The sequence below is a fragment of the Marmota monax genome, unplaced genomic scaffold (assembly GCF_021218885.2).
Source record: "Marmota monax isolate L192 unplaced genomic scaffold, Marmota_monax_Labrador192_F-V1.1 WCK01_AAM20220418_F8-fsc00003, whole genome shotgun sequence".
Lineage (NCBI taxonomy): Eukaryota > Metazoa > Chordata > Mammalia > Rodentia > Sciuridae > Marmota > Marmota monax.
The window spans coordinates 28566884-28580620 of record NW_026694084.1 but is presented as its reverse complement, the minus strand read 5'-3'; the positions used below and the strand labels follow the sequence as shown (position 1 = coordinate 28580620).

The 13737-nt window shown below is 37.1% G+C and overlaps 1 protein-coding gene across 2 annotated transcripts in view; it reads left to right on the top strand.

Annotated features, from left to right (window-relative positions):
- The window catches only part of Atad2 (ATPase family AAA domain containing 2), a 60712-nt gene continuing 46975 nt past the window's right edge, over positions 1 to 13737 (top strand). The window contains exons 1-2 of one of the 2 annotated variants that reach the window (XM_046464868.2): positions 1 to 290; positions 12409 to 12557. In XM_046464868.2, the coding sequence (XP_046320824.1) occupies positions 123 to 290; positions 12409 to 12557 (317 nt within the window). In that variant the 5' untranslated portion in view covers positions 1 to 122. Of the gene's footprint in view, positions 291 to 639; positions 872 to 12408; positions 12558 to 13737 lie in introns of those variants that run through there. The other variant, XM_058585711.1, reaches the window with a different exon arrangement.

Here is a 13737-nt window from a genome sequence, read left to right as displayed (position 1 = left end):
CGCTGCGGCCGCCGGCGCGGGGCTAGTGGCGCCAGAATTCGGAGCGCGGAAGCGCCTGAGCGGCTGCTTTTTCGAGCTCGGACCCTCTACCACAGCGACGCCTGGACCTGCAGGCAGAGACGATGGTGGTTCTCCGCAGCAGTCTAGAGCTGCACAGCCGCTCCACCGCATCGGCCACGGACTCCCTGGACCTGTCCAGCGAGTTCCTTAGCCTGGAGCAGATGGGACGGAGGCGGCTTCGCTCGGCCGGCGCCGCGGAGAAAGCCGCCGTCACTACGGCCGCTTCGGGCGTGAGTACTGGCCTGGGGTGGGAACGGCCTGGGGCGGGACCCTCGGGCCCGGCCTGGGGGGACTGCCGGCGGCCGGGCCCCAGGAGGAGACCGCGGTGCGCTGCGCTGGTGGGGGTGTCAGTTGGTTGGGGGGGAGGAGTGTGGTCGAGGACGTGCGAAATGGAAGGGTTCTCGTGATTCGAGCCTTGGGGTGCGGGTCGGGTCGCCGCGCTGGAGCTTGCTGGAAGAGGGCCGAACAGTTGGTTACCTCCTACTTTTACGCAAGAGGAAGCCGAAGCCCGCCCGAGCTGAAGTGCAGTGTGGGGCGGAGCCGCGGTGGTTCGCGCCCTCCCCCACCTCCTGGGCCATCCTCCCTGGCTCCTGCCCGGGGTTCGCAACAGTCAGTAGAGAGCAACACGCATGTGCTGACTGCTTGCTATATTCATGATAAACATTTTAGGGGCCCCAGGGATACACAGTAATTCAGGTTTCCGTACCTCCGTTTAGGATCCGGAGGTGTTCCGGAATAAGAGCGTAATGAATATCAGGTTGCATAATGTGTAGGAATGATCGGTGACAGATGAAGAAACAGACTCGAAAAGGTAACCACTAAGTGGCGGATCTAAAATTGGAACTTAGGTTCTTTGCCTCCCGTATCTTCCCTTTTTTATTATATTATGCTGCAGTTACATATCTATAGGGGAGATTTATAATGTGATGGAGTCCTCTTGAAAGAATTGCTTCTTATAGGTCTCATGTACAAATGAGACTTTTTTAATGCGCAGAGTTAAAACAGGGAAAGAAACTTGCATGCACCTCTCACCCCAGCTGCTGAAACAGATAGGTGGAAGGGACAGCATTCACAAAAAGATTGGAGAAGCTGAGGAAGCAACCCTAAAGTTAAGGCAGCAGGTAGCATACTGGAGTTGGAGTGAGGGTAAGTGTGGAAGTGGGAAAAATAGGAAGGTTAGGAACTTGGAAGTCAGAATGAGAGGCTTAGTGGAGATGTGTAACCAGAGTGACAAAGCATAATCCTTTTTAGTTCAGATTCAGTCTTGTACTAAGGTTTTTTTAGGATCGTCAGTAAGATAACTGAAATTAATATCTTTTTATGGATGGCACATTGGTTGCCCCTCTTCTGAGGGGCATTCCCTTCAGTCTCTGAAATTGAGAAAAACAAATAATTTCCTGACTTTCTGTGTTTCTCATTTAAGTGCAGGAATTGGCAGGGATCTGAGGAAGCTGAACATTTCTGAACTGGAAACACTTTTGCACTGAATTCAGGTCACTTGACCTATTAACCTGTGATCAGAAAAGCTAATTGTTTCAATAAATATTTATTGAATGTTATTTTCAGGATAATGCTAGATCCTGTGACCCTAATGACTTATTGAATTCTGGTTAAGTAATAGGCTCCTTTTTTTTTTGTACTGAGGATTGAACCCAGGGACACTTTTTGATTGAGCTACATCTCCAGCCCTTTTATTTTTTATTTTGAAACAGGGTCTTCCCAAGTTGCTGAGGCTGGTCTTGAACTTGTAATCCTCCTGCCTCAGTCTCCCAAGTTGCAGGGATTACAGGCATGTGCCACTATACCTGCCATTGTACATAGGCTCTTAAGACAACTATTAGTTTAAAATCACAGCTTACCAAGTTTACTAATAACCGGTTTTATGTACTTGTTAAGTAGGGCGATTACCCACCACATGGGTAGTGTGGATTAAATGTGCTTGTGTATGTGAAGACATTAAAATGAGCTCTTGACATATTGTTAATTATAAGACCATAGTTGATTTTAGTCAATAGCCACTTCACTTTCCAGTTCCTTAGGCCAAAAACCTTAGGATCACCCTTGACTTTACTCATATTTAATACATTAGCATATCTGTTGATTTTATTTTTGAAACATTCAGAGTCGGACCATTTCTCAAGTCATTATCTCTTGCCTGGATTATTAAAATAGATTTTAATTTGGTCTCTCTGTTTTCTGCCATTATGCATATTGTGCTTCTCCAACAGTTCTCAGTGTAGTGGTTTTTCTAAAAAGTAAAAAATAGTTGTTTACTCCTTTGCTCAAAACCCTCTAGGGACTCCCCACCTAAGATTAAAAGTTTGGAAGCATTTCTGCACCCCATTACCATCTTCCCTTTATAATGATATCCTCTTCCTTCCCTTTACAAAACTCACTCCCTTTCTAGCCACTGGTTTAGCTGCCCCTTGAATACCAAGACCTTTGCCCTTGTTCTGCTTCAACGTGGAGTAACACATATCCCATTCTTTTATCTTCCTTTATATTTTTTTAAACTAAAAATAAATCTCTCAGAGAGCTTCATGTGTTCCAAGACTTGTAGAAATAATAAATTGATCCTCACAACCCTATGAGATGGGTATGATTATCCTTGTTTTGCAGATGAGGCATAAGAGACTTAAATAACTTTCTCAGAGTCACTTTACAGCAGGTTGTAGAACTCTTGATTCAGATTTGGAGTCTGTCTCTCAAGTGTTTGCTAAAATTTCATCTTTTCAATAGTGCTTACCCTAAACGCCCTATTCAAAATTACAAACTATTCCCCTTGACATGCCCTTTTTTCCTTTTATGTTCTAAAATCACATTCTGCCATATTCCTTAGTTTCCTATTTTTCTAAGTATTTTTCTCTCCCCAAATCAGAATGTAACTCCATAGGAACTTGGATTTTGACTTGTTATTGAGCAATGTATTTCCAGAACCTAGAACAAAACTTAGCATGTTGTTGATCAGTAATAAATAGTGGTTTTTGATTGTCTTTGCTTAAAACGAACTTAGTCTAGGAGAGGAGACCTAACAGTATACAGAAACTTTGCCATAAATGCCACATGGTGATTGAGTAATTAGAATGCACTCAACTGAGTATTATAGGGTGGAGGATTTTTCTTTCCAGGCCAGGATTATACATTTTTTTAAAATACTTTTTGGAGTCAAGTACCCTTCCCTTTTATAAATCAAGGCACCAAATTATAATCAGAGGTTACTTGGTGTGTATGGGATTAGATTAAAATAAATAGATAGTGTTGAAGGGTGATAAATTTATACTTACAAAAACTCACCAATGTCAAAAATGAAAAATACCTTTATGGTTGGAAGATATTCTAATTTGGGGGCTTTACATCCAGAACATTTGAATGGATTATACCTTGCCTTTTTTTTTTAGCATCAAACATGTATTTCAGAGACAGCTCTCTGATCACTCTGCTTATGTTCATACATTTCCTAGTCCCTTCAGCTATATTTTATTGACATTTCTTAGGATAGGTTACTTTTACAGATGGTTAAATTTATTCATACTAATTCAACAATTTGAATTTTTCTTGGTCTATAGAGGCTGACCTTGTCTCCAAGTTGTGAAAGTGTCTACACCTATTTATTAAAATACATTCTACTTTTACATTTTGAATATGGTCTCACTCTATTGAGACTTGTGTTTTGTTTTTTTCTTGTATAAGTTTCCTGAATATTGTATTATTGTGTTGACTTTATTTTTTGAACTTTTATTTTCATCTTAACAACCTTATGAGCTAGAGCCTTGTCTGCAGTTGCTTTTTCCTCCAGAGTCAAGACTGTCCATTGTCTATTTCTGTACTTTCACAAGTCTAAAACGCTTTGATTTAGGGTTGTTTTCTATTTTGAAGAGACACTTAAGGATGGATAGTGTGTGGGGGGTGATGATTGGGATGTATTTACCTACACTTTCACCCTTCAGTATGTTGTTAGATAAAACATGTTGCAGCATGTAGAAAGTACTATTTTTCTTAAATATATTTATTTGAAGTCTGGAAAGATATTCCGAACTTAGCACTAGTCTGTGTACAACATGGGAAATTTTTAACTTGAAGCATAACAACATAGAAAAATGAAAGTATGCAACTCAGTGAAGTATCCACAAAGCATGGATAGGGAGATTTTTGATATGGGACAGTGAGTAGTTCCCCCTGGAGTTGGATGACATGGCAGCTTTGCATTCATGCATAAGCTTGAAAGACTCTTGATTTTAGATTTAGAAGTTCCTTTATTTAGGAAGCTGTAAGGAACTAGAAAAGGGATCTGGTTCAATAGAGTTTAACATGGATTACAGTCAGTAAATGAGAGTTAAAAGATTATGATGGTAATAGCTACCACTTGAATTATAGTTGCTTTGAGCTAGGCATAATACCCAATATATATAAACAGGCTCAGATACCTTATAAAGATTTATACATCTGTAAATGACATGCAAAGAATCAAATGTAGGTACTCTCCAGAGTTTGGTCCTTATTGCACTAGACCAAAACAGAAAACTAGAATTTAATTTAAGGTGGTAATAGTAGAACTGGAGAGAAAATGCCAAATAATACAACACAGGGACCAAGAGTTGTTAGGACACAGGAAGGGGGAAGACTTATTTCCAGCAGAAGAGGTGAAAGGTAGACCTTGGGAATATTAGTGCCAGGGTCTGAGAAAAGGTTAGGATTACATATCCTTGAGAATAAATAAAAAACAGCAAAAGAAAAAGAAGAAGTGTGAGCAATGGGTATATTTTAAAGGTGAGAAGAGGTTGAACTTTGTAACCAAGCATTTTCTATAAACCAAGAGAGCAAAGCATTTAAAGAAGGGCCAGAGTAACTCCAAAGAAGCCAGTGAGGTAGATAAAAAGCCATTGAACTCAGCTATTGGGAGATAGTTGTGCATTCACGGTAAGTGGTGTAGAAGCAAAAACCAAATTGCTGGAGTTTGTGAATGGTGAGGAATTGATCCATTCTTATTTATTTGGGTACAGGGGATTGAACTCAGAAGTGTTTAACCACTGAACTACATCTCCATCTCCCACCTACTCCCCCCCTCCCCCCACCTCCAGACAGGGTCTAACTAAGTTGCTTAGGGCCTAAGTTGCTGAGGCTGGCTTTAAACTTGCAATCCTCCTGCCTCAGTCTCTGGGATTACAGGTATGCACCACCACATGCAGCCCATTCTTATTTTTAAAGATGAAGCAAATGAGAATATCAACTATATTTGGTATAATAGGAATACCATTGTGGTTTAGAATATGCTGCTATTCAGGCTTTCAAGGAAAGTTAGGATGAGACATTCTATGTCAGTATTGCAAATGACTTTAAAATCTGTTTAAGCCTCATTTGTTGAATTTACATTTGATTTGGCCCCTCCCACTTTTGTCATGAATTGAAAGTGTTAATCAACTTGATCTTGTGAAAAATAACAATATTTCTAGTGTTCAGTTGGGTCTACTTTAGGGAAGTTTTTTGTTATTCTACAAGGTCGTAACAGACTTAATTTAAACAAAATATATTTTCTTTCTCTTTTTTTTTTTTTTTTTTTTTTTGGTGCTGGGGATTAAACCTAGGGGCACTCAACCACTGAGTCACATCTCTAGCCCACTAGCCCATTTTTGTATTTTATTTAGAGACAGGGTCTCACTGAGTTGCCTAGAACCTTGCCAAGTTGCTGAGGCTGGCTTTGAACTCATGATCCTCTTGTCTCAGCCTCCTGAGCCTCTGAGATTACGGGTGTGCAATACCATGCCCTGCTCTTCTGTCTCTTAAAACTTCGCTTTTGGGCTCAGAATGTAGCTCAGTGGTAGAGTGTTTGCCTAGCATGTGTGAGGCCCTGAATTCAGTCCCCAGTACGACTGGGGGGAAAAAAATGCTGGTAATGTTTAAAAACAAAGAATTTTGTTTAAAGAGCTATCAGTGCTTGCCGGATGTGGTCATGCTTGCCATTATGGTCGCTCATACCTGTGATCTCAGCGGCTTGGGAGACTGTGGCAGGAGGATCATGAGTTCAAAGCCAGCCTCAGCAAAAGCAAGGGGCTAAGCAACTCAGTGAGACCCTGTCTAAGTAAAATATAAAATAGGGCTGGGGATGTTGCTCAGTGGTTGAGTGCCCTGAGGTCAATCCCTGGTACCCCAAAAAAAGAAAAAAGAACTATCAGTGCTCTCAACATCTAAGTAGATTTCAGCAAAAGAATAAAAAAGGACATCCGGTTTAGTTTTCAGATTGCTTTCTCTGTTTGAACTTTTTAGAAATTTTTTCTAGTAATACATGCTGTAAAGTAGAAAGTGAAAGTCCCCATTTTTGACATCTAGTGTTAATAACTCTTAACAGTTGATGTTTAACTTATTTCTTAGGAATTAGTTTAATTAACCATACTAAACTATGATTTTTGGTTTAATAACTGCTAATTTCCCTTTAAAGATCAGCTGTACACAGTTATTCATTTAGAGGCATTTATTACATCAAAAATTACAATAATAGGGCTGGAGTTGTGGCTCAGTGGTAGAGCACTTGCCTAGCATGTGTGAGGTACTTGGTTCAAGTCTCAGCACCACAAATAAATAAAATAAAGGTCCACTGACAACTAAAAGAACTTTTTTTAAAAAATTGGGGCTGGGGTTGTGGCTCAGCAGTAGAGCGCTCGCCTAGCACGTTTGAGGACCTGGGTTCCATCCTCAGCACCACATAAAAATAAATAAAATAAAGGTATTGTGTGAACTACAACTAAAAACCATTTTTTAAAAAAAATTGCAATAATACATAAAGCAATTTGAAGTTTTAAAATTTATTTATTTATTTAAAAAGAAAAGGGGGTGGTGATAATACCGAGGGGGAAAAAATCCCCCCTTTTTGAATCCAGGAGCACTCAACCACTGAGCCATATCCCTAGCCTGCTTTTATATTTTATTTAGAGATTGATTGTACATATTTATGGGGTATAGTAGGACCTTTCAGTACATTTATACAAAGTGTGAGATAAGGTAATTAGTATATCTCATCTCAGATATATATCATTTTTTTGTGTTAGGAACATTGAAAATTTTCTCTTAATTATTTTAAAATGTTCAATTTATTTTTGTCAACCATAGTTATCCTTCTGTGCTATATAGGTCATTAGAAATTATTTCTTGGGGCTGGAGTTGTGGCTCAGTGGTAGAGTGCTTGCCTCACATGTGTGAAACACTGGGTTCAATTCTCAGCACCACATATAAATAAATGAATAAAATAAAGGTCCGTCAACACTAAAAAATATTTTTTAAAAAATTATTTCTCCTATTTAACTGTACTCTCACAGCCAAGCAGGATGTTTAAGTAGATTCATGTAATGACTGAAAATGTTGATTCATTTTAGAAGAGTTTTAGAATAACATTTAATGACATGGAAAAATATTTGTATTTTTAGGAAAAGGTTATTAAACATTATAATTATTAATTTTAGGGCTGGGATTGTGGCTTAGCGGTCCAGTGCTCGTCTAGCACATTCGAGGTGCTGGGTTTGATCCTAATCACCACATAAAGAATAAGTAAATAAAATAAAGGCATTGTGTCCAACTACAACTAAACAATATTTTTAAAAATATTAATTTAAAAATCTTGTAGTACAGTGGTAGAATGTATGCTATGGCTATAGGTTCTGCCTCTAGTACAATTTTAAAAAAAAGTAATGTGAATATATAGGAAAAGACTGGTTTGTGCATCAAAAGATTAACAGTGGTTTTCTGTGGATGGCTGGAATTAAGGATGACAATTTCATCTTTGTGCATTTTTCTAATTATAATGGGCATGTTTACTTGTGGGGTCTTTTTGTTTTGTTTTTGTTTTGGTAGTTCTGGGAATCAAACTCGGGACTTTGCACATGCTAGTCAGGTAGGTGCTCTACCACTGAGTTGTATCCTCAGCCATAAGAAAATTACTGAGAGTTTCAAAGTCCCCAGCGTATACTTCTTTGTAGGAGACTGCCAGAAGTCTGTTTTGGTTTTTTCTATACACCTTTGAGGAAAACCTTCTTTACTGCTTAGTGTTTTGTTTAGAGAGGATGAACTCAAGCCATTCACAATGCAAATCAAAGGGTTTTTTTATACTACTTAGAAGATAAGTTTTCCAAGTTTTTCTGGGAATCTCTTTTTTCTGTGGTGTTGGAGATTGAACCTGAGGGTGCTCTACTAGTATTCTGCATCCCCAGCCCTGTTTGTTTGTTTGTTTTTTGAGTTAGGGTCTGGCTGAGTTGCTTAGGGACTCATTATGTTGCCGGCTTCAAACTTGCAATTCTCTTGCCTCAGCCTCCCAAGTCACTGGGATTACATGCCTGTAATCCCAGTGATTTGGGATTTTTTTTCCCCTCAGTATTATCACCACCCCCTTTTCTTTTTTCCTATGGAAACAAATCTTTTTTAATCTCTCAGAATATGGTGGTGTTTACTTTCTTATGTAACAAAATATATATAGCATGAACTTTACCATTCTTAAATTACAATTCTGTAACTTAAAACTTAAATTTTTTTTCTGTAATCATCACCAATATCCACCTCTAGAACTTTTTCAACTTTGTTTCTCTGAATTTGACTACTATAGGAATCTCATATAAGGGGAATCATACAGTATTTGACTTTTTGTGACATGCTATTTTAGTATCTTTAGAATTAGTGTTGTAGCATGTATTAAAATTTCCATTCTTAAGGCAGAATAATATTCCATTGTATGTACCACATTTTGTTTATCCATTCTTTTGAGAACTTCCACTTTTTGGCTATTGAATAAGTGCTTTGAACATGGGTATTCAAGAGTCTGCTTTCACTTCTTTGGGCACATACCCAGAAGTGGTATCATATAGAAAATGAATCATATGGTAATTTTGTGTCTAATTTTTTTTTGAGATATTGCCATACCATTTTTTTTTTTTTTTTTTTTTTTGAGAATTTTAATATTTATTTTTTAGTTTTTGGCAGACACAACATCTTTGTTTGTATGTGGTGCTGAGGATCGAACCCGGGCCGCACGCACGGCAGGCAAGCGCTCTACCGCTTGAGCCACATCCCCAGCCCCTTGCCATACCATTTTATATTCCCATCAGCAATACACAAGGGTCCCAGTTTCTCTATATCCCTTCCAGTACTTGTTTTCTCCCCTGCCCTACCTTTTTTCTCCTGTTCCCCTTTCTTCCCCACCCCAATCGTGTGTGTTTGTGTGTGTGTGTGTGTGTGTGTGTGTGTGTGTGTGAACCTAGGGGCACTTTACCACTGAGCTCCATCACCAGTCCAGTTTTTCAAAAATTTGAATCAGAATCACGTAAAATTTTTGAGGGCCTCACTAATTTCTGATGATGGCTTCAAACTTGTGATCCTCCTGCCTCAACCTTATTCCCCCACCACTTACCTCTGTGTGTCTGTCTGTGTGTATGTGTGTGTGTCTTTCTCTTGTCCATTGCATATTCATTCATTCATTTATTTATTTATATATGACAGCAGAATGCATTACAATTCTTATTATACATATAGAGTACAATTTTTCATATCCTGGTTGTATACAAAGTATATTTACACCAGTTAGTATCTTTATACATGTACTTTGGATAATAATGATCATCACATTCCACCATCATTTCTAACCCCATGCCTTCTCCTACAACAACTCTGCCCTATCTAAAGTTTGTCTATTCCTCCCATGCTCCCTCTCCCTATCCCATTATGAATCAGCCTCCTTATATCCGAGAAAACATTCAACATTTGTTTTTTTGGGATTGGCTAACTTCACTTAGTAATATCTTCTCTAACTCCATCTATTTACCTGCAAATGCCATGATTTTATACTCTTATTGCTGAGTAATATTCCATTGTGTATATATGCCACTTTTTTTATTCATCCTTTGCTTTTTAATTGGTTGCTTTATTTTTTATTGTTGAAATATGAGTGTTTTTTTGTGTTTTCAGTTGTGAGGATTGAGCCTGGGGTTCTTTACCACTGAGCTGTATCCCTAATCCTTTTTTTTATTTTTTATTTTGAAATAGGGACTTGCTAAGTTGCTCAGGGCTTCATTAAATTGCTGATGCTGGCCTTGAACTTGAGATCCTCCTGCCTTTGCCTCCCAAGTGGTGAGGATTACAGGCATGTGCCACCATACCCAGCTAGGAGTTCTTAATATATTCTAGTTATCAACTCCTTATTAGATAGGTGATTTGCACATATTTTCTCCTATTCTGTAGGTTACTTTTTCATTCTGTTGATAGTATCCTTTGATGCACAAAAAGTTTTAGTTTTGATGTCTCTGGTTTGGATATCATTTCTGAGAAATCATTGCCAAATTTAAAGTTGAGAAGCTTTCCAAATCCTATGTTTTCTTCCGAGAATTCCTAAATTTTTTTTTTAGCTCTTAGTCTTTTATACAGTTTTAAGTTACCATTTGTGCTATATCTACTGGAATCTGAGAACCATAATTATTTGATGTATCATGAAATGTTTAAAAAAATGATACACGAACAAGCTCTTTTAGCAAACAGAAAATTTACTTTGATTCTTTTTCCCCTTTAATTTGCATTTTTAGTCTATTTGACCCACCAAATTCTATCTTGATATGTTATGCTTGAAAGTTATTTATCAGCCAGCTTTTCATTCTTTTAAAACAGAATTTGAAAATTTTCCCTACTTTTCTATGACTGTAGGCTCCAAGAAATAAAACTTGTAGATCAAGTTAGCATAATTAATAATAATAAATTAAAAAAACAAAAACATCTGTTTTGATTAGAAAGGACTAAACATAGAAAATAAAATTTTATTAGTCTCATATGAAGTCTCCCTACCTATCCAGCTAACTCATGTATTTGTTATTGATGAAGACAGTGTTCAATTCTGTTTCTTATAAATATAAGCAACGAGAAAACATTATACATATAACTAAGTAGATATTAATGAAAGGAGTTTTGTTTGATAGTGTCACTCAGTTTTTCTGGCTTAATATTTCAAAAATCACTTTCAAAAATTTATTTTTGTCTCTTAGCTTTATTAGGTCTCCTGTCAATTTTGTTGAAAGCAAGTATTAGAAACTAACAAAAATCTAGGTGTGGTGGTACACATCTGTAATCCCAGCAACTAGGGAGGCTGAGACAGAAGGATCATAAGTTCAAAGCCAGCCTCAGCAACTTAACAAGACCCTGTCTCAAAATAAAAAGGACTGGGCTGGGGATGTGGCTTAAGCGGTAGCACGCTCGCCTGGCACGTGTGCGGCCCAGGTTCGATCCTCAGCACCACATACAAAGATGTTGTGTCCGCCAAAAACTAAAAAATAAATATTAATTCTCTCTCTCAAAAATAAATGAATGAATAAATAAATAAATAAAAAATAAAATAAAAAGGACTGAGGGTGTGACTCAGTGGTTAAGTGCCCCTAGGTTCAATCCCTGGCACCAAAAAGAAAAAAAAAAAAAGGAAAAAAACTAACCTATCAAGTGAAAGGATTTGCTAGGTGGCTTGCTACTCAGTCACTCAGTTTCCAAACACCTTACCTCAGTATTTTTTTTTCCTTTGGCTTTATGAAAGTTTTTAATGCCTTGAGGCAGTCCTGAATCTGAATGAGTTGGATTCTGAATGGGTGAGTGATAGGACTTTATTTTGTAAAGTGGAAGAAAGACAAATGAATGGGGTGCCTTGTGCTTTCTCAGGCAAATTGGTTTTAAGAAAAAGTACATAGGGAAGTTGAGAATCTGGAAATAGATTCCCTGAAGATATTCCATGGAAAGTCTTAGAGCTAAAGTTATTTCAGCCACCTGTAGAAAAGCCACGTGATGTGATATCTTGTCTTGCTGTTTAAGTGAAGGTTTGGAACACTTGATGAAGGTGTAGATATTCTTTTTTCAAATATCCTTAAAATGAGCACACTGATAACAGTGCTAACAAATCATATGAATCATTTAATATTTTACGAACTCTGGTCTAATTTTTAGATAAATTCTTGTGGCATAAAAATCCTTACTTTAGCTGTGAACCAACCAAATATTTCCGCCCCAAACAAAATTAAATGCCCTGATAAAATTTAACAACAGAGTAAAGCTGGGAAGAGGGTGTGGGGCAGGGGCTCATTTAAAAAAAAAAAATCAGTTGTGGAACTCCACTATCTGGACTACTTGTTATGAAATAGAACCATAAGCCAGGAATAAATCTTATATTAACTATTTCATAGACATTGCTGATATTTGTTTATCAGGAAATTTTTAGTTTAGATATGAAAGTGATCCTGCACTGACAGTAGTCGTAACAGTTGTAATCGGAAAAAACGCTTCAGAATTTGAATTGGGGATTTTGCCTAAAGAAAAACTTAGATGGCTTTCTTAATTTTTTTTTTAAAGGATGGGTCTTCGGTTAAGGAAATTGAAACCTACCACCGGACACGTGCTTTAAAGTCGTTGAGAAAAAATGCCCAGACTTCTTCAGATTCTAGTTTTGATAAGAATATGGAAATAACACAGAAGCATGCTAATGGCAGGCATTTTACAAGGTAATACAAAATGATTGACTAGTAATTCAAAATAGTTTTAAAGTAGTAATTAAAGATTTACATTTAATTTTTAAAATGTTTTTGACCAGTTATCAATATTCCAGCATAATTTATTTAAAATGAAATTGCCACAAGTGAATGTTAATGAACTAAAAGTTGATTATACACACAGTTTTATTTTTTGTTTTCTTGCTCAAAAATGGCATTTGTGATATATGAGTGAAGCTGACAAGTAGTTAAAACTTAGTGATTATAACTTGCTCATGATTTCTAGTTCTGCTTCAGTCCAAACAAAGCCTTCATTGAAAATAGTTCTATTTCTGATTGCTTGCTATCAAGTTTTTCATCAGTTGTACATTTCTGTATGTTTGTGTGTTTCTAAAGCAGCCTTCATAAAGGAGGCAAAATTCTTTTTGTTTTGTTGTTTTATTAGTTTGATGGGACTAGATACTTTGTATATATTTATATTTTATTTCTCTAAAACCCTGAGTAGTTGGCATAAATCCCATTTAAATCCCATGTTCAGGAATCAATTTCAGTGAATTAGGTAGTGTGGTGAAGTTCGTGGAATCGGAGTGAATTTGGTTCAGGGAATTTAAAGCTAAGTTTAGTTTAGAAAATTCACTTTAAAAAAAATGTTTTGGTGGGGTTAACATAAATGGGGGGGAATCCTCCAATTACAGTAAAATTTGTTTAATGAAATGCTTGTTTTTACATGGTCTTCTCATAATTAATTTCTAATGATTTACAAAACATGAATCCTCCTGCTCTGAAATCGAATTTTTTAATTTTAAAGCTTCATTTTAAATTTTTTTAGTTGTAGGTGGACACAGTACTTTTGTTTTATTCATTTTTATGTGGTGCTGGGGCTGGAACCCAGTGCCTCACCTGTAAGCACGCTACCACTAACCATAGTTATAGCCTGGAATTTTCTTATTTTATGTAATATATTTTTCCGATAAATGATGTTATGCTTTTTTGAGTTTTTGAGCTTTTGTTATTTTTTTACTTAATTGTATATTTTTAAATTTGTTTTATTTCATTCATTATTTGTGGAGTGTTTACTACTGTATTTATGGAATCCACATTATCAGCTATACATACCATCAGTTGTAAAACACATTCCAGTTTCAGAGATATTAAAATGGGGAGAGGGAGTTGGCATGGTGGTGGTATACAT